At 43.0% G+C, this 19,646-nt stretch overlaps 3 protein-coding genes across 5 annotated transcripts; all 3 read left to right on the top strand.

Annotated features, from left to right (window-relative positions):
* Positions 1 to 385: 385 nt before the first annotated feature.
* Positions 386 to 3,502, top strand: LOC128753777 (small ubiquitin-related modifier 2). The gene is made up of 4 exons (XM_053855847.1): positions 386 to 496; positions 1,129 to 1,260; positions 2,626 to 2,697; positions 2,967 to 3,502. Exons 1-4 carry the CDS (start codon positions 476 to 478, stop codon positions 3,030 to 3,032), a joined length of 291 nt encoding a protein of 96 aa, XP_053711822.1. The 5' UTR covers positions 386 to 475; the 3' UTR covers positions 3,033 to 3,502.
* Positions 3,503 to 3,982: 480 nt separating this feature from the next.
* LOC128753776 (jupiter microtubule associated homolog 1-like) lies at positions 3,983 to 9,794 on the top strand. The gene is made up of 5 exons (XM_053855846.1): positions 3,983 to 4,181; positions 5,566 to 5,708; positions 7,637 to 7,734; positions 8,690 to 8,717; positions 8,996 to 9,794. The coding sequence occupies exons 1-5, from the start codon at positions 4,126 to 4,128 to the stop codon at positions 9,115 to 9,117; spliced, it is 447 nt and encodes a 148-aa protein (XP_053711821.1). The 5' UTR covers positions 3,983 to 4,125; the 3' UTR covers positions 9,118 to 9,794.
* Positions 9,795 to 10,819: 1,025 nt separating this feature from the next.
* On the top strand, positions 10,820 to 14,994 carry LOC128754403 (uncharacterized). 3 transcript variants are annotated; one of them, XM_053856999.1, is made up of 6 exons: positions 10,820 to 10,940; positions 11,942 to 12,018; positions 12,093 to 12,410; positions 12,971 to 13,006; positions 13,090 to 13,212; positions 13,399 to 14,994. In XM_053856999.1, the coding sequence occupies exons 2-6, from the start codon at positions 11,952 to 11,954 to the stop codon at positions 13,509 to 13,511; spliced, it is 657 nt and encodes a 218-aa protein (XP_053712974.1). In that variant the 5' UTR covers positions 10,820 to 10,940; positions 11,942 to 11,951; the 3' UTR covers positions 13,512 to 14,994. The 3 variants fall into 3 exon arrangements, with proteins under 3 accessions (XP_053712974.1, XP_053712972.1, XP_053712973.1); XM_053856997.1 differs by having other exon boundaries at positions 11,914 to 12,018; XM_053856998.1 differs by having other exon boundaries at positions 10,883 to 10,979; positions 11,914 to 12,018.
* Positions 14,995 to 19,646: the final 4,652 nt, after the last annotated feature.

Below are 19,646 nucleotides of genomic sequence, written 5' to 3'. Positions count from 1 at the left end.
GCACATTTTGGTTCTCCGGTGTTTATCCATCCCTGATCCATCACGACTGAGAGTCCAATCCTATCAGGAAATGTCATGACACACTGGCACTAGTGGGAAGAGAAACTGAGTGGTGCACCTCCCTCAGAGGAACACAGTTTAAAGCCCTTGTGCGGTGTGTTTTATACATGTAAACAGGCTACTATCAGCCCTGGGAAGTCTGTCCACAAAATATCAATCTAGAGACATTTGATCTAACTAAATATGTAAATATAACAAGGGAAAACGCTGGGATCTGTAACCAGCGTCGCGATATACAAAACAAAAATTGTGTTCTTTAAAAAGTGCAATGGTTTGGATGAATCTATTCGGCATCTGATGACGCGCAGTCATTTGGCGCAGCCGCGTTAGCTGGAGTTGACGCAAAGCTGCGCGCCCGACGAGCGGAGACGCCGCAGACCAGATCCCCACGTTAGCAGCAGCCGCAGCAGCAGCTATGGCAGACGAAAAGCCAAAGGTAAACCAAACCAGTCATAGCGTATATTCGGTATCATCCTCCCGCCGTGTATGTTGCCGAGACAGCGGTCAGTCGCTTAGAATAAGCCTCGGGGCGAAGATAAATGGCACTAAAACGAACATTCCTGAGCGGAACCGGTGCTAAAGAGCGTTAGCATGCGACGTTAGCACAGCAAGGCTGGAAACGTAATCCATGGTATAGCAATGCATGAAGCAGAGTTCTACTGTAAACGAGAGCTCGTGGACGCGTTACACTCTGTGCAGCGGTGAATTCAGTCGAATTCGGGGGAATATATCTTGAAATTAGATGTAGTATTGACCAGACAACAGAGCGGCCCAATTCACACGGCCTTGTCGCCACTGCAAATATATGTATTGAGAAGTTTTCTTTTCACAGTTTACTCAAATAATAACTGAATGTTCGTGGAGATTATGCAGTCGTTTGCCGTACTGTTGCTTTAGTTGAATTGTGTGCCGTAATAGTGACTAGATTCACTCTTTATAAGAAACAAATGTAATAAACTTTAACAGATGTAGTCCGTCAAAGTCCCGCCTTCCTGGTGTTGTACCTCAAATGAATCTCAGTTTTTCATCACCAGGATTTGACTGTGTTTATGTTCGTCTTTCTCTCAGGAGGGAGTCAAGACTGAGAACAATGAGCACATCAACCTGAAGGTGGCAGGGCAGGACGGCTCGGTGGTCCAGTTCAAGATCAAAAGGCATACCCCTCTTAGCAAATTGATGAAGGCGTATTGTGAACGACAGGTAAGGCACGGTTATGGAAGGTGCTTGGTTTGCACCAGAACATTGTTTTGGGTTTTTTTAAGAGCCGAAGAAACTGAATCGCCGTGTCGTTACATTGGGGATACATGCTAAATACATCAAATATAAAAAGCAGGATATTTGAAATCATGTGTGCAAACGCCATGGCCGTCTTAATGTGCTTCATGATCTGCTCACCTGCTGGAAAACCTTCTCAGGTGACAACCTCATGAAGTTCATTGACCTTTTTTTGTTGACTACGTAATTCCATTTGTGTTCATTCATAACCTTGATACCTCCGGTCAGTATCTGCAATGTGAACAGTCATGAAAGAGGATGCATTGGATCAGAGGTGTGTCCAAACCTTTAGCCTGTACTGTATACATTAGCACTGTCAAGGGATTAAAAACAGTAAAAAAAAAAAAAAAAAAAAAAAAAAAAAAGGTATGATCCGTTGCCAAGCAGATCATGGAGCTTATTCTTAAATTGCCAGTTACTTTGGATTTTTCAGGGCTTCCTTTTGCTGGACCAGTGAGAAACACACACATTTCCATTTACTCTTGTTGTTTGTGTCAAAGTTGCCAGTTGGAGCGACAGGTCTGCGGAGTCTGATGTGTTGCAGACATGCATTATTTTCTAGTAAACGGCCATTGATTGTTATAACATGAATGCAGTACCTGTGTAATTATCACTGGACTATTTCATTCATGTGAGTGAATGAGCAAGTGTATTCTATGCACAAAGGAAATGAAAGCTTTTTAACCCACTTACCCAAGGCTGTTGCCCTGGAAACGAGGGAAAGTGACCAAATAAATGTGCGAGCCAGAGACGTGGGTCTGTAATTTCCCGTGCACCTGCGTTGTGAGAGGGAAAACAAATACTGCAGTGTGCAAAGTTGTGAATCCCATGTGCTTTGGAGAGGAGGAACTGGGAGCCAGCTGTCATGGCTCGGCACTTCTGCTTTCAGTGGAAACTAGGGTAACTCGGTGGACGTGTGAGAAAAGCCTTGTTTGCGAAATCGACTGAGCCAGCCTGCACACCAATAGCTTCACCCCGGTCAGAGTCGGCTGTAAAGAGTTGCTTAAATGCAGCGGTGATGACTGTTGCGCTCTCTCTGTCTCGGATCCTGTCGCTGACACATCGTGGCTATGCCACTTCAAATGGGTGGCTACCAAAGTACTTCGACTGTCGTACAGCCTCAACTGCACGCCAGTATTTGAGAAGGGCTGGATTAATGCAACCATTTCATACCCCTTATATGTAGGATATATGCGAGCATATGAGCATCATCCTGATTGAAGTATTGCGCTTGCCAGAATTGACAGAACTGTGTATTTGGTTGTTTCTAAAAAAGAATTGTGTTTTCAGGGGCTGTCAATGAGGCAAATTCGATTTCGGTTTGATGGTCAGCCCATTAATGAAACGGATACACCCTCTCAGGTAGGCCACGATTCCTGTCAGGACCAATTTAACATAGAATGTTTATGAGTATGTTGTTGCTACATCATGTCATCACTTGGTTATACAGTATATAAACAACTGCAATCATAGCACATGTATTAGTATACAGTTGACATGGCTGCCTTCTGGAGCCCATATTGCTTTTTCTTTGTGAAAAAATCATTTGAATCCAGCCGAATCAGTCCTTTGTGCTTACTTTATATTTTATCCAGTCAGAATGAGTCATTAACGTTTTATTTCCTTTTCAGCTAGAAATGGAGGACGAAGATACAATTGATGTGTTTCAGCAGCAAACTGGAGGCTTGCTGCTTTGAGGACTGTTTCCTGGAAAAAAGATCCCTACCTCCTCGTCATTTTTCTCTTTCGCCCCCTTTTATTTCCCAATATCTTTCCTTTTGTGCGACATTTGGTTATGACCGTTCTTAGTGCCAGAAATGGAGAACTAAAACAAAGATGGCGGCAGTACGGCCCGAGTCGACGGTTTCTGCAGCAACTGTGTTGACCTGCCACTGTGGTGCGCGGTGTATGCAGTGGAAAGTACTGAGAAATCATGTCTTCCTTCTTCCCGGAGGCTGCGGAAAAAAAGTTCTTCAGTTTTTATACGTTTGGCACGCTGGTTTTGATTCACATAACATTTTTTATGTATACTGACATCTATTGTTATGAAAATATGTTGAAATAAATTGAATCCGTTTTTTTAATACCGTGCATTTATTTTTTGGGGGGAGTCATTGTGATGGGCCACTGGGGCGTCATGAAGCATTACCTCACTTACAGAGATTTTATTCTTGTGAGTCTATTACTGCTCACAAAATAATTGAACTAGGACCAGACGTTAATGAAGGTCTGAAATTGTCACTCGACACTTTGTGCATCTGGTCTTGTCTTTACTTGTATTTCAAGCGGCCCTTCAGCTTGCTGTAGCACAATATGTTTTTCAAAAGTATAAAAGAAACCTTTTCAGTTTAATAGCTTTAGTACTGGTGTTGGAAGGTGCCATGTTGTCCGAGTGTCAAAAGTGATTACATTTAATATTTGTATTTGATTTTTCATGGCCTGGCAACTCAACTCTATAAATATGTAAATCCATAATAAATGAAACAATATTGCTCATTCCAAAACACTGTTCACAAAGTGAGCTACAAAGCAGACTTGAAAACTAGAACACTAGGCACATGCGCAGGAGCATGGCTTTTGACAATCTTGAAAAACGGAAGTTGCGCTCCCTGACCAGCAACGTTCTATTCTGAAAGAAAGTAGCGGAAGTGCGCTCCCACGATGCTAGTTTGACCACTCAGACTATGGAGCAGGTTGACTAGACAGTGATGAGGTGGTGAAGTGCAACAACAACCAATTCCACTGTATTTTAGCATCCTTTGCCTTGTAACGCATTTCTCCCTGCACAACATGACGACTACTAAAACGTACACAGGGATGGAGCCCGGTGCCAAGAACAGCTCCAGGTAAGAGGCGTTGTTCCTTTGCTGCTGCTGCTGCTGCTGCTAGCAAAACCGTGGGAGCATCACGCTCCACATCCCGTCGTCCTCTGTGTAGAACCCCAGCATGTCCGTCCCAAGCACATTTTAACAAGCGCTAAACGCCTCCTTAATGCTCTTTATCTATTAACGTGGTTCAAAAGGAGTCGTTTTAGCTCGCACTGTAGCCTCCCTTTGTACAGCTGATGCTAGCTGGCGGACGAGGGCGCCATACCCATTAACCTCAGCTGCGAGATAACTCAGTGCACCCATAGCGCTGGTGTGTTAGCTGGGAATTAGCTATGCATTTTAACAGGTATATCTTATCAATGAAAGCGTGAAGCCCCCGTCTGCGCCTTTGGGTGGGGCATCATGTCTCATCTGGTCCCTGGTTAGTAGCGTCCAGTTTTTAAGTATGAGTATTTCGTCTTTATTTAATGGTTTTATACGCTTTTAACTGCATGTGTTGCGTTTTTCCCTGTGTGGTCCTCTAAACCCAGATAAGTACAATGGTGTCTTTAATATTCTTTGAATGTATGTTCCTGTCTCAATATATTGGGGAATGTAAAGTTCTCATGTCCTCTTCATATTGTCCCTCATCACATCCATGAACCTCAGGGTTGTCCTTATCTTCCTCTTCTCCTTTGACTTGATACTGTCCGCCATCGCTCCTCTCCCCGTATCCAAACCATCTGTCCCTGTTTACTTCTCCGCATTAAGTGTCCCTCTCATGTCATGGTCCTTATTAGTTCCAGTTGTTTATAAATGGTTATCTTATTACTTGACGGTACTTTTATAAATTTTCTTGTCTCACTTCAACCTTATCCATGCATCATTTGATAAGGATTATCTTATCATGAACTCCAAATTGCGTAATACATAAAGTCTGTCCAGATCTAGTTTGTTTAGCCAAACATTTTTTAAGTCGCCAGTCTTTACTGTTAATAGTTTTTTTTTTCTTTTCTTAACTGTTAATCCACCAGTTCAAAGCTTTAGCTATACTGGGGTTTCCTGCTTCTGCTGGTAGCCTCTAGTTGACCCCACTGCCAATGCTGGAAATTCCCTCTTATTTGCAAGCTCTGATTATATTCACGATAGTTGTTTATGGCAGCAATATGTGGTCGGTAAAAGATTAAATTAGAACTTCCCCTGATTTAAAGCTTGGCCTTTGTGCTAATATAAACAGATAATGTAGAGTGCTGCAACTCTGGACTTGCTATAATTCAATGATTAACAAATGAACTAAATATACATAAGTAAAGTGAATTAAATAATTAGGAATTGCATCCACAAATTTGGGATAGCTTTCTTCTGTTGCAAGCCTCTTTTTAAACGTGTTTGTGACTGATACCACATCCTCCTCCTACTCCAGGGTTTTGCAGCCTCCTGGTGGTGGATCCAACATCTCATTCGGTGCAGATGAGGAGAAGCCCCCTGTAAGAAAAAACAAGATGGCCTCCAGTGTTTTTGCTGAACCTGAAGACCCTTATGCAAATCGAAGGAATAACCCTCCAGGTACCGTGGCCTTACACGCTATGACCATAACTGAGGCTACAACCGCTGGTGGCATGACTGACGTTAGGACACATGTTTCAGCTAACCCAGGATTGGCTAACCTATATGTGCTTGTACAGCTGTAACACAAACCTGCACTGACTATGGCCCTCTTGTGGACCAGTTTGACACCCATGATCTTGGCGATTTCTGTTTCTTGGAGAGCCCAGCTTCTTAAACTTCATGGAATTTTAACATCTGCACATATAGAGTTGTACTTTTTCGTCCGGTGGAAAACCTTACAATGCCTTAACCTGTATCTAATGCACGTTTTCTTCTAAATGCTATGGTAAACGTACTTTCTCGGAGCTGTAATGGTGATTTTCTTTGAAGGCGACACACCCATCAGTATCAGAAGAGCAGTAGTGTCATGTGATTTTCATGCATTGATATGCCAACTTCACCTCTCTCTCAATAACAATCCTGCTGTTGTTTTAATGAGTTCTTGGCTGTGATTAATAGCTGCTCATTTCCCCATTCAACATGATCTTAAGGGACAGTTCATGTTGCTCACTGCTCCAAGATTTCATTTGTAAATGCTGAAGCTGATTCTACAAAATTGGCTCCACTCAATTGCATGAGTAGAAACGATGGTCAGCTGCCAGGGACACTGAGTGAACCCTGGAGTCAGGACTACAAATGATAGTTAAAGACATCTTCCTGTGAGGGAAATATTTTCACTGTTGACCTTCTGTCTTTAACAAGTTTATTCCCCCCTTAAGATTTGTATTCATGTGAATATCTGAGTGTTTAATGGTCCAACACATTGCTCTGCTAGAAGCTCTACTCTTAACTCACTTCTTTCAACCAGAAGGAGAAGAATGCTAAACCCAAGTGCCTGGGGTTGTTACAGGGGTGACAGCAGAAAAGGCTTCATTCTTTAGGAATGCAATCGAACCTTCCTACCTGTTATCGTTTATCTTATTTATTCACTATTCTGCTTTGACATTTTTCTATGTTTCCACTGCAGTTGCACTATTCTGTTTAATCAGTACTTTTAAACGTGATTTTAAAGGTGTCATTCCCTGAGTAACCTCAGCGCTATGACTGAAATGAGGCGTTTTTTCAAAGAAAATGAACGTTATTCCGACCGATGAATAATGACCTTTGCCAGCAGGTGGTGACAATGAGTCAGAGATTATATGGACGCAGCCAACGAGGGCTAGTGAAATCTCTCTTGTTGTTGCCCAAGCTGCAGGTATTTGAGGGTAGATAGTATGTGGAAATCTGCAGGTCTAACTGGTTTCAGTTTTCTGTTGCAGCACGCTTGGAAAACAATATAAAGTTGTTACAGCACCGGCCCGTGCTTTGGTTAGTTGTTTTGTCTGCCAAATTAGGGAATGCTGGCTGTCTGAATGCATGACCTAAAATCTAAATAAGATTTAAATCACCTATTAACCAGACTGGACAAGACATACAACCAATCTTTTTTCTAGTGTAAATGATAAGTCATCGGATTCATTTCTCTGTAACCTCCTTCAGTAGGTTGTGAACACAAGCATGCAGAAAAGCCAGACTCCATTGTATTTCAATTATAGTTCAATCTTTATTTCATCATTCATTTAATGCTTCTATCGTTCAGTGTGGGGTTGATAAATGCGTCAGTAGTCTTTTTATTGCTCTGCTTTTATAGCTCCGCTTTGGAAAGTAGGGCTTGGTCATATCTCTGTTTAATAAGTCATCGCTCCATTCTTACAAACATCCGTTGCAGCAGCTGATAGTCAGGCAGGTCAACTCGGTTGAGCAATTCTCTGCTTCTCTGCTTCCTCTCTCATCACGCAACCACACTTCCTTCTAGTTCCATTTTACACAATCACTTTTCATCACAGTTTCAGTTAAGATTTGGGTTTGACCCCTGTTCACACACCCCTGTCCCTTTCGTCCTTCAGGTGGGAAGCCAACTGGTGTGCTTTGCGGGGAGTCGTCAGCCCCCCTGAGGAGAGGAGGGAATCAAACCGTGGACTCTGTCACAGACGACTCTTGCTCTGTAAGCGCACCCTTTTAAAATGTGACAGTCAAAACTAATATGGAGGCCAACCTGCAGCCAAAGTAGTTACTACGAAGACGTAACTGCTGAGAGTCCTTGCCTGTTTAGGGGTGGATGCATACTCCCGACAGAAACAAAAGCTTGCTCTGAACTCGGAGTTACCTGAACATGGTGCCAGCCGCTGGAGTTGTCTGTTGATCTTCAAATTCCTGTCCCATCAAAAAAAAGTCCTTTGAAAAGACACAATGACATGCTTTGACAGTCTGAGCAGCACATCAAAACAAACAAGCAAATACATGTTGCGCTGAGACGGTCACACAAATTGTCAATAGCACCGCGTTCACACAGCTTTCCGTTACGCTTGCGTAAGTTGTGCTGTTCTCAGCCAAGTCGCCTCAGTTGTCCTAACAGCTTCTGTCAGCTATTGTCAGTACTTTAATAACGCACAAGAATTTTGAAAGCTGTGCAGTGTCTCAGAAGATTAAGTGCTCTGGTGCATAGAACCCTGACCTTGAATTTCAGGCTAACGCTGGAGTATGATTTCTACAGTGGAGAGTTTGGCCACTACTCCACAAATTGTATTATTCTCTGTGGCTGTTCTGCACATAACTAATCCCTGCTTTCACTTTTAGTCAGAGCTCTGAACTTTTTATTTCACTTAGTTATCTTGGCTTGTTTATTAAAGGCACACTTACTTTCAGTTTCAGACTTTTCAAAGTGGATAACTCACTTGTATTCAAGTACTGACCTAGTATTTTTACCTGTTTGGTGGAATGAACGCTCCTTCCTGCTGTGTAAAGTTCAACATCTCAGGTGACGTTCCTGATAGAGAAGTAAACTCTTGATAGATGCTTTCTCACCACAAGTGTTGTTTTAGTCATGATAAAAAAAACACTTCTCTGAGGCATTGTTTGATGTTCAGTGATGTTTATGAAACCTCTTCTCCTTCCTGCAGAACAAAGACCAGTCGGGGAGTGAGACTGGTAAGACCTCGCTGCTTTTATAGATCATTTTCTGGCTGATACGATCTGTTATGATAATCCAGACCAACTGGCTCCAAGCACATTGCACTGTTGCTGTGCTCGCTGAAACATCAGATCAGAAATCAACATGCGTCTTGGGAAACTTTCATCAGTTGCATTAGATATGGCACTTTAATTTTTAGACTCTCATTTTGTATCCTCTCCGCCTTCATCTGTTAACAATAAACAGTTTACGCTTCAAGGCTTGTGCATCGTCCCACGCCTTCCTCTCTCTTTAGAAAACAATGCAGCAGAACCAGAGCACCAGAATGACACCCCTCAGGCGGAGGAGCCGGGGGCAGGTCCACCTTCCGGCCGGAGGAACCCACCTGGGGGCAAGTCCAGCCTCATCCTGGGTTGAGTGTCGGCTTCCCACCCCACCGTCGCCAGACTTCTCTCCGAACTCTTTATTTTCAACCGTGTTCTCCCACATCCAAAGTGCATTGTTTTGATACCTCCTTTTGAAGAACTGTTTTGTACTGTTCAGGTTGTTTCTTCCTAAAGAAGCACTTTATGTATTTCTAAGTTCATAGTGTCACGTCTGGAATTACCTTGCTGCGTGGGTGTGGAGGCTGCTGACTCTTTCCTCATCGTGACAGGCAGTAAAACAAGTTTGTAAAACCTTGATGAACCTTGGAAAAACAACCCGGATTTAGACTCCTCTCGCATGCTCGTCCGGACTGGACACTTCTGAATGTGAAGTTGTTTCTTTTCTACGATGATGTGGCTGGATTTTGTACAAAGAAGATGTCGCTGCATGATATTTGTCTTGTGTTCTAGTGTAGCCGAATGGACACAGCCCATTCTCTGACTAAACATTGTGCTCACCTCTGTGTTGTAGAACTCACGTCAGGTGACCGAATAGAAGAAGTTACTGTTGAATGTTGTGACATCTGTGCAGTTTCAAGTGCCGAAGTTTGACTCCTCAAAAGCCTGTGCCTGTGTGACGGTGCGTTTGTGTGCTCTGCCAAAGTCAGACGTTCCCACTTGTGATGTTGCTTGACTGTATTCATGTGGTGTGAGTGGCAAACAAATTGATGATGCTAATCCTGCGTTTGTTGTTTTTATTTTAGAATAGATCACTGTCTTTCACATACCAAACAAAGACCATGGGTATCTTGCTCTGAAGTATGTGGACGGTAGTGTGAGGCTTCATGATTTACCCGCTGTACTTGGCCTCTGGCTCCAGCGGTAGATTGATACGTGATTCATGTGACGGTGTTTTTTTTTTCCCGGAACATGGACAGAGCTTTCAAGCCAGGTTGGATATTCCACTCAATAAAATGTTATCTGCCCTGCTGATATAATCCATATAATCATAAAAGTTGGATTGTGTTTTGGCTCCAGAGAAGTGATGTTGCCCTTCACACCTGGAACAGACTGGTGCCCCTGGTCTGAAGTCTGGGGAGTATGCACCCGTATCTGAGGTCTCACATCAGGGCAACAGTCGCCGTAACTTTGGTTCTCAGCATTCCACCCTTTCCTGAGAGATCGGCATGGTCTGCAACTCACAAATTCACATCCTCATTGTGAATCTTTTAAACAAAATTATCAAATAGAAATATTATCAAATAACAGATATTGTTGCCGTACCATGGCAAGGTGTAATTGTACTTTTTCATATTTTTTAAGAAATTGAATACAACTTTTATTTTAAGTATGAGTATTTTTGATGTATTTTATTGAGTTATTTATTTTGTCATGCTGTGCCCCTCACATTTCTCACTGTGGTATTTTATTTGCCGACCCTTGCTCTTATACTTTAATGCTATAGATAACAGACTATAGAGAGAACACAATCCAAACCAGAAGTTTGACACATGTATGTCGAATCTCAGGTTGGCCCTTCAGTTTTGATCGGTACTGACCACTGCAGACTTGCAATGAGCTTGTTGGCCACACAAAAATGACAGTTAGTCAAAATGTCAGGAGTAATGTTTGCGAATCTAAAGTCGGTTTCCAGTGAACAAACAACTCATGTATGCCAGTGTCCTTAATGGAAAACAAGCCGGCTGCGTCGAGTCATAGGGAAAGTGAAAGTACAGAGGACACCGCAGTTCAGGCTTCAGACGGAGAGCAGACGGTGTTCAGAGCGAGTCGTGTGTCACTCCGTCGACTTTCTTCTCTTCCCTGTGCTGTGCGAGACTGCTGTGCACCGGTTGTGAGGTGGACGCCAGATGACAGGTGAATCAGCGCGCGCTGCTCTGCTCTCTTCACCGACAGGTGACGACCGAGTTTGACCGCGTAAGCGGCTGTGCGGGGCACGCGTTCGTAAGTGCGCGCGGTGTCCGTCTGACTGCAGGGTGTCTCCGCCACGGTCGTTCTAAAGCAAATCATTTAGCGCAACAATGATTCATATTTACTGATGGAACATATAAATATATATTTAAATTCAATAATAAATGATAGTGCAGTAAATTAAGTATTGACGTAACGAAAGATAACGGAACAATCGCTGCTTTAAATAATTTTGTGTGTAGTCAAGCTCGGTGATGCAGATTCATCACAGACAAGTAACATTTAAAATTGTATCAGAATTTTTTTATTTTATTTTTAACTGTTCGGACATTGAACGGCATTCTGTATTTTTTTTTCTTGCCGTGATGCAGGATTAATGACATTATAGAATTCAAAGAAAAAAAAACTACAACACGCCTAAAGCGTGCCACACTGTGATTTGATCGAACAGCAAATAAAACTGCCTTAGACAATAAAACTGCCTGGCAGGTGAATCTAAATCTCAGGTTAATTTCAAACACATTTATTGAGAAAGTTAAAGTTAAAAACACATGAGCAGGAAGTTCAGAACTTGAAATGCACAGCACTGGTCAACTCCTTCTCCGACAGAATACCTGACTGACTGATGTGAAATAGAAACAGTTGAGGTTGCCAGTTTTTTTTTGTTTTTTTTTTGTTTTTTTATTAATTATTGCGCTTTTCAGGACTTGTGTCTTATGCTGATGGTCTTCCACACTGGGAGACTGAGGACACAGGTCTTCACACTCTGAAGAAGCAGAAAGCAGGAAGGATGAAGAGGAAGTGTCTGACTGTCAGACGCTCTGTGAAGCAGATTGTTTCCCTTAATAATGCTCAAATGTTCATTTCATCCCTGTAATAGCTACATCTTTAATTCGTGGCTCTTACATTTACATCCCAGGTGAGATCTTCATTTGTCATCATCTCAGGTGAATCAACATGGTGTCCTTTGCCGTGCTTCTGCTTCTGCTGCCCCCTGTGGCCGCTTTTGGAAGTTCAGTCTGCAGTAAGTGTTGGCCTCATCTCAGATCATGGAAAGATGAACTGCTCTAGAATGATGTTCCTTCTTCTCTTTTAAAGACTTAAACTGCACCAGCCACATCGAGGGGCAGGTGGGTCACATATCCGTGCTCAACTGCCTCGTCCAGACTGACAGTATACTGAGAGTAATTTGGAAGAAAGGCAGGGATACAGTTGTGTCCTATCATGATGGAGATGAGAGAATGAAGGAGGAAGAAGGATATTCTTTCACCAAGCCACGCTGGATCAGGGAAGACTCAGCCTTCAACATTTCCTTGACCATCCAGAACACTGCCATGGACCATCGTGGTGAATACACTGTCATGGTAGTCACACACGTATGTGATGCTGATGCCGAGGTCTACCTGGACGTTACAGGTGAGACTGCAGATGGAGATGGGAGTATCTGCTGCAAGAGTTTCTACTCATGTTGATGCTTGCATTTACACTTTGTACATCCAAGCTCTTATGAGGACCCTTTGACCCTCCATGGGCTCCTTTGGCTTCCACTTGTTAGCTGCAGTGTCACACGCTGAGGCATTGTTTTCTTTTTGGAACCAGAGTTTGGATGATCACAAGAGACTTCTGAATGTGCCTCTCTTTCTTCTTCTGTATATATTACTTTAAGACTTGAACTTTCTTTTTAGAATTCAGAAGTTATAATGATGAAAAACTGTGATATTACTCCACAATTGTCATTTAATCCTGCTCATGTCAGCATTCCTGATTCTGGTTTTATCATCTTGTATATAAACAAGTCTCTTTGGAATGACAATAGATTTACATGTTTGTATGAGAGATTGAGAAGTGGAATCATATGCTGTAGTTATGCTGCTCTTGTTTTTTTTTTTGTTTGTTTGTTTGTTTGAGTTCATATTTTTCACTTGAAACAAAAGTTATGCTTCCATCACTTAATCTGAAAAATCTTTTCTTCATAGACAAGACACCACACCTTCCAACAGGGAGCCCACTAGGTGACTACTTTCAAACCTACAGTCTTAACTATATACAGTATACTGTACTTGTTATGATATAATGCTGATGGATCTCTTTGCAGAATCTCCTGAAGGTCAAGGGTCACAGAATAAAGCCGTGCAAGTCGTTGCTCCACTGGTGGTGATTGGATCTCTCATCGTTGGATTGCTTCTGCTTCTGGTCTACAACAAGAGGCGGGCTGCAAGTGAGTCAAGTGAACAATAACAACATACCCCACTACATGATGATCATTTCTCTTGTTTCACATGCTATTTCCATGCCACAAGTCCCGAGCCATTGAGATGAAGATAACAGCAGTTGTAGATCTTCTGTTTTTACGTGTATTTTGCTGACGTCGCTCTCCTCGAACTTGTTCTTTCTGTCTCTCCAGTTCACCACGAGCCAGTGGAGACTGATGAAGCTCCTGAGCAGTTGGTCGCAGTGTATCATCTGGAGATGCCTCAGGAACAACATCATCCCGATCCTGATCTGAATCTTTGTTAATCCTGGTTAATCTGCGTGATGGAACTACAAGATCCTGTAAATTCAGCGCATTGTTTGAGTGCTTTATGCTAAATACTATTGGAACTGCCATGTACTGGTTACATGCAGCACAGGATATTATCCAGCTAATGGTTTCACCAACATACTTTCCTAGTTTGTGACCTTGTAACTGCAGGATCAGAAAGTGACACACTGATTTACTAACAGCTATGATGCACAGATATTATTCATTTAAAACATATCGCTACAAGTTATCACTGTGAAAACAGGATTTGTTATTCAAGATTTTGTTGTTGTTTGAATCAGTGCTGCCATCATTTCTTACAGGAAAGTTAAGAGACAGCTGAACATAGGACGTAAAACGGTTCTTCTTTGGAGCTCCACACAGCTTTGAACAGCACTGGTGGTCAACACTGCTCAATCGATGCAGAGCTAGAGCCAAGTCAAGCTGGTGCGGCACAAATATGCACTTTGAATGAAATCATGCAGCGGGTAAATCTTCTGGAGGGAAGGCTTTAGGCTGTGTGTGGGTGTGTGTTGGTGTGTGTGTGAGTGTGTGTCGGCCTTGTGAAAGAAAAGTTCCAGGAACTAGAGTTAGAAAATGTGACCGGTCAAACATTGTCTCTCACACAAACACATGACTTAGAGAAACCATTACATCCCATGAATGAACTGGTGCAGATTTATCAAGCTCACACAATGGTTTTCATGATTCAAGAAGCAGCTTCTGGAGCAACAGACATCTGAGGAGCACATTTCATCCCTGATAATCTTTCACTTTGCGTTTGTTTCTCTTGGCTGCTTCAACTGTGACTAACCACACCTGACGTCACCTAGTGGAGAAGCGACCTGTCGTGACAGATAACTGCTGAACGACTCATCGAAGATGATTTCCTTCATTTGCTTTGTAAACCAAACTTGAGTGTCTGCCAAATAACTGCGGTGCTTCACGATCATTCCACACCCTTCACAGATATTCACAGACTAGTTTGGTCACTGTAATTCAGCGCATTGTTTTGTCTTGATCCTTCTGCTAATGTTGAAAGCTAAGTGTGCTAGCACGCTAACAAGGGAGCGCGCGGTGAAATTGGTGCTGGAAGTGGCGGGAAATACTGCAACATCTGTGGCATTAAGTACAGACAGATGCTGATCAGAGACAAGGAACAAACACGTTTAATTGTACTTATAAGCTTTGCATCTGAATGTGAACGCCTTCTGCCTCGACCAGCGATTGTTGCTGACAGTGGCAAATTAGTGAAACAGACTGTTGGGTTCTTTTGTGTTGGAGGGAAAGTCCACAGTTGTGAGACTGAGAGTTTCACTCTCCAGCCAGTAGAACCAGCTCAGGCAGAGGAGAAAGCTACTGAGCCAGTTTCATCATGTACGTTCACACTCGACCAGCCAGAGCCGAGTTGCTGTCTATGATTGTTTTTTCTACTTTGATCTGTATTTTTATATGTTGTGCAATAAACGTGTGACAACACTTCATGAAAATGACCGTTTTGATTCGTCTCTCTCCCTTTCTGCTCGTGGACGAACCACTGTGTTACTACGTCGCTCTCATTCTTACTATCATCAGCTGGTCATTGGATCAAAAGTTATGTGGCACCACTTTGTTTTCTGAGCTGCCTCAGGCCATGTTTTTTGTTTTGTTTTTCCTCTAATATGCTGCAAGTGATTTGCAGAGCTTTGCAGCAGAGTGAAAATAGAGTCAACTTTTTTTCATTCAGATGCAAAATGTGTCAGTGATAACTCTCTTGAGAGTTGAAAGGTTTCCTCAGTGTTTCATTGAAGAAGAAGAAGGAATGTCCATATTTGGTGACTTTTCATCTGCGGGTGAATCATTTCCTCTCTGCATCTCCCTGAATGAATTAAGGCTGAAAAATGATGATTCCTTTCAGTTGCAAACCCATTGTCCCGTGATGATGAAACGTGTCAGTGACACTGAGCAGCAGGAAATCAGCGTAGCAACCTGGTCGAGCAAGACATCACTCTTGATCTTTCCTGGTTATGGGTTCTGTGTGAATCTGTTTGGAATAAAATCATCGACAGTCATTGATTTAAAGTTATGAAAAAGAAATCTGCATGGGAACATCAGTACCAAGTGAATTGTCCAGTCAGAGTGTTGACAGTAGACAGTGACCATCACAAACACGTCTCCTCAGCACGGCTTGCTCTATAAAGGAAGTGGGTAGCCCAGACCTGCGAAGGTGACATTGCTTCAAAAATCTCACTGAACAGCTCATGTTTAGGAACACAGGAAAATTTGTCCAGATATTTGCCTCATAGATCCTGGTTTAGCTTCGGTAGCCACTAGTGCTCACTTCAGGACATTTGGACGTGTTCTCACTAACTTTTGACAGTCGGCGACCTTCCAAACGTGTTGGCTCTTTATACTTGCACAGAAACACGAGGCACTTGGTAAATCTCTTCACTTCATGTTCCCATAAAAACAGTCCATGTCCAACTTTGTTCTGGGATCCTCACATTGGTTCCTCTTACACAACACAACAGAGCTTTTTCCCTCTTCAAACATTCCATGTTTCAACCTTCACCATGGCACTCACTTCTTCTTCTTTTTTCTTCTTTCAAACAACCTTATAAATCCTGAGTGACGTATAGTGTTTCCCTGCTAACCAGCACAGTTGTGTCAATGTTATGCAACTCATTTTTTTCATGTGTCTCGGGTGATGACTGTTAGAATGAAGGATGTTGTATTGTCCGCAGATGTGTGCCATTTCTTCTGATCTGTTCTCCATCTGCATGTATTATGTAGGACCAGGGTGTTGATGCATGCTGCACCACAGTCCCTTCCTTCTCCTCTCTGTGGACCAGGTCAAAGCAGGTGCAAAGGATGAGCTCTGTAGCGTAGGTTGTATCCCTGTTGTTGTTTCCCCTTTGCTTGCTTTTCCATCTTCCTGAACCTTCTGACGTTGGGTCAACAGGACTGGAGTAATGTTGAGAACTGTGGTATTGTGTGAAGAGTCTGTGCGGTCTGTGCTGGTAAGTAGCCACTCTCCAGCGGCGTGGCACAGTGATCCAACCAAGCCTTTGCTTTCTCTCCTCCTCCCATCCACAAACCTTTAACTGTTGCCACCGCCCTCTCTGCCCCACCATTTGCTTGGGGATATCTTGGGCTAGTGGTGATGTGAGTAAACAGCAGCAAAGTCCTTCAAGGTGGACCCACTGCACTGTGGCCCATTGTCTGCTTCTGGCACCCCGTGATGAAAGAAACACATCCTTCAGCTTCGCTGCTACAGTCTCTGCTGAGACGACATTTAGTTGCGCCACCTCAATGAAACGTGAAAAGTCATCCACAATTACAAGATATATCTTTTTTTCCCCAAAAGAACAACTTTTCCTTCTCATGCTAGTATGGTCCGGTGGGAGGGAATGTTTTTTCGGGCCAGCCCTTCTTGCAGTAGCTGATGATTTCCGTGCAGACAGGGTCAACTCTCTGTTTTTCGTCTCTCTCCTTCAGTCTATTTTCAGAGGCAGGGAGACTTTGAATGACTGCATCCACAAACACATGAACTTCTTCTTCACTCTCTTTCTGTTCTTGAGTGGATGGGTGTTTCACAAGGGCTCTTGATAATGTATCTGCTGTTATTAGAGGCTTGTGATCTGTTTCTAATCTGAACTTCAGGCCCAGGAGATATGATGAAAGACGTTCACACGCCATTACTGGCCAAAAGATGATGCATCCGCTGAAACACAGGTCTCCAAAGCAGGAGAATATGGGGCCAGGTTCTTCTGTCAGTCTTTGAAATGCCTCCCTCTGTGGTGCATCCCAGAACCATTCATTCTTCTCCCACAGCAAGTCTTTGGTGGGGCGTGTGTATGAGGCCAGGTGAGGTCAAAACTTGCTGAGGTAGTTTGCCATCCCCAGCACTCTGTTCACACCATCAACATCTGTGGGTTCAGCCATCTCCTTTATCGCTTTGGTTTCTCTGGATCTGCGTCATACCTTCTGCTGTGACTCTGTGCCCTAGAAACATGAAACTGCTCTTTTCAAATTCACTTTTTTTTCATTCAGCGTCAAACCCTCTTTGTCCAATTTCTTCAACACTTGATGGAGTCTCTCTCTGTGTTGATGTGCATCTTCTCTGGAGTGAGACCTGACTGGCAAATGGCACTATGAAAAGAGAGAAAGAGCTCTCTCATCCCTGCGTGGGCTCGGACCACCAGCCTTTCGAGTCACAGCCGTTCCAAGCTGTAAAAAAATATATATATATCGGAACAAAAATGACACACTCACAAAATCCTACAATCTGTTTGGACAGTATTTGTTTTATTACTTTGAGTTGAAGCAGTTGTTGGACCAAAGTGTGCAAGAGTCAGTCAGGCTGCAATGCCAAAATCAAAACGTGTTGTTTGCCACCATTCATTCAGAAGAACAACCTCTGATCCCATGCAACCTGAGGGCGGAGCATCTGTGGACTGTTGGAAAAGTTCTTCACCCTCAGCGTCTGACAACTGCAGAACTGGGTACTTTTCTCTTTGTGCTGACATTTGTGACTCAGCTGTTGTCAGCTCAGATCACAAATTGATCAGCATCAGGAAATCATGTGACATTTTTCTGTGCTAAAAATGAGTTAATCTGGGTTTTTTAATGGCTGACACTTGGTGACATGATCAACTGAACACAGATGTTCACGGTTTCAAGAGGCAATATATTCCCGAGCAAGCAGATCATCCGTGTTTCGTTGGATTCAGTAACAAGAAATACAAATAATTGGGCAATTTTTGTGAGTTTTCCCACATCTTAATCCAGCTCATGCAAGTCACCATGAACCATGTCATAAACATGCACAATTTGTCATTTAGACTCAAACCCAAAGCCTAAAAAAATTATTTTGTTTCTCCCAAACTACAAATTAAAATGTCCATTTAAATGTAATTCGTGTTTTCGCCAGGCGGTGGAAACAAAGGCGAGGCGAGTGACTAACGTAGGTTGAAAATTACTACTAAAAACTACCTTTTCCCCCCCGAGTTTCAGATCATCTATAGCGTTAGAAAAATACTACTAAATCACCAGTTCTACAAGCGCACTGTGTTTTCACTTTAGATAGGTTTCCCATACGTTTCTATTACACACGAGACTCGTGCGTCAACCACGATCTGACACCTTCTCCCAGTGTGCTCCCCTACTTCGTATGATACGACCATGTTTAAAAAAATGGATCCAAAATTGTTTTTCTTTTTTTGTTGTCATGATGCCTTCTTCCATTTATTGGCGTGTTACACCACACACTAAATGTCGAGCAACGACCCACGTCTGGCCCTTGCTCTTCGAGTGACATCTGGAGAGCAGTGTGTGTGTGTGTGTGTGTGTGTGTGTGTGTGTGTGTGTGTGTGTGTGTGTGTGTGTGTGTGTGGGTGTGTGTGTGGGTGAGACACGGCCGGAATGCAGCGTTTGGCCACTACTCCAAACATTGTATTATTCTCTGTGGGTGTGCTGCTTCCCTTCCCCATCATCATCACATAACTAATCCCTGCTTTCACTTTTATTTAGAGCTCTGAACTTTTTATTTCACTTAGTTATCTTGGCTTGTTTATTAAAGGCACACTTATTTTCAGTTTCAGACTTTTCAAAGTGGATAACTCACTTGTATTCAAGTACTGACCAAGTATTTTTACCTGTTTGGAGGAATGAACGCTCCTTCCTGCTGTGTAAAGTTCAACATCTCAGGTGACGTTCCTGATAGAGAAGATGTTCAGTGATGTTTATGAAACCTCTTCTCCTTCCTGCAGAACAAAGACCAGTCGGGGAGTGAGACTGGTAAGACCTCGCTGCTTTTATAGATCATTTTCTGGCTGATACGATCTCTTATGATAATCCAGACCAACTGGCTCCAAGCACATTGCACTGTTGCTGTGCTCACTGAAACATCAGATCAGAAATCGACACGCGTCTTGGGAGAGTTTCATCACTTTCACTAGATATGGCGCTTTAATTTTGAGACTCTCATTATGAAGCCTCTCTACCTTTGTCACCATCTGTTAGCAATGAGCAGTTTAGGCTTCAAGGCTTGTGCAACGCCTTCCTCTCTCTCCCTCCCTCTCTCTCTCTCTAGCCGAATGGACACAGCCCATTCTCTGACTGAACATTGTGCTCACCTCTGTGTTGTAGAA

Source organism: Synchiropus splendidus, chromosome 2 (assembly GCF_027744825.2).
Source record: "Synchiropus splendidus isolate RoL2022-P1 chromosome 2, RoL_Sspl_1.0, whole genome shotgun sequence".
Lineage (NCBI taxonomy): Eukaryota > Metazoa > Chordata > Actinopteri > Syngnathiformes > Callionymidae > Synchiropus > Synchiropus splendidus.
Note: the sequence above shows the minus strand (reverse complement) of the source record. Positions and strands in the feature narration are given on the sequence as shown.

What these genes read in the sequence shown, in the direction of transcription:
- LOC128754403 (XM_053856999.1), top strand. Translation starts at nt 11,952, where the DNA reads ATGGTGTCCTTTGCCGTGCTTCTGCTTCTGCTGCCCCCTGTGGCCGCT. An exon ending in TTTTGGAAGTTCAGTCTGCA is followed by an intron (nt 12,019 to 12,092) that starts GTAAGTGTTGGC and finishes TCTCTTTTAAAG; the next exon opens with ACTTAAACTGCACCAGCCAC. An exon ending in TCCAACAGGGAGCCCACTAG is followed by an intron (nt 13,007 to 13,089) that starts GTGACTACTTTC and finishes ATCTCTTTGCAG; the next exon opens with AATCTCCTGAAGGTCAAGGG.
- LOC128753777 (XM_053855847.1), top strand. Translation starts at nt 476, where the DNA reads ATGGCAGACGAAAAGCCAAAG. An exon ending in TGGCAGACGAAAAGCCAAAG is followed by an intron (nt 497 to 1,128) that starts GTAAACCAAACC and finishes TCTTTCTCTCAG; the next exon opens with GAGGGAGTCAAGACTGAGAA. An exon ending in AGGCGTATTGTGAACGACAG is followed by an intron (nt 1,261 to 2,625) that starts GTAAGGCACGGT and finishes TTGTGTTTTCAG; the next exon opens with GGGCTGTCAATGAGGCAAAT.
- LOC128753776 (XM_053855846.1), top strand. Translation starts at nt 4,126, where the DNA reads ATGACGACTACTAAAACGTACACAGGGATGGAGCCCGGTGCCAAGAAC. An exon ending in GGTGCCAAGAACAGCTCCAG is followed by an intron (nt 4,182 to 5,565) that starts GTAAGAGGCGTT and finishes CTCCTACTCCAG; the next exon opens with GGTTTTGCAGCCTCCTGGTG. An exon ending in CCAGTCGGGGAGTGAGACTG is followed by an intron (nt 8,718 to 8,995) that starts GTAAGACCTCGC and finishes CTCTCTCTTTAG; the next exon opens with AAAACAATGCAGCAGAACCA.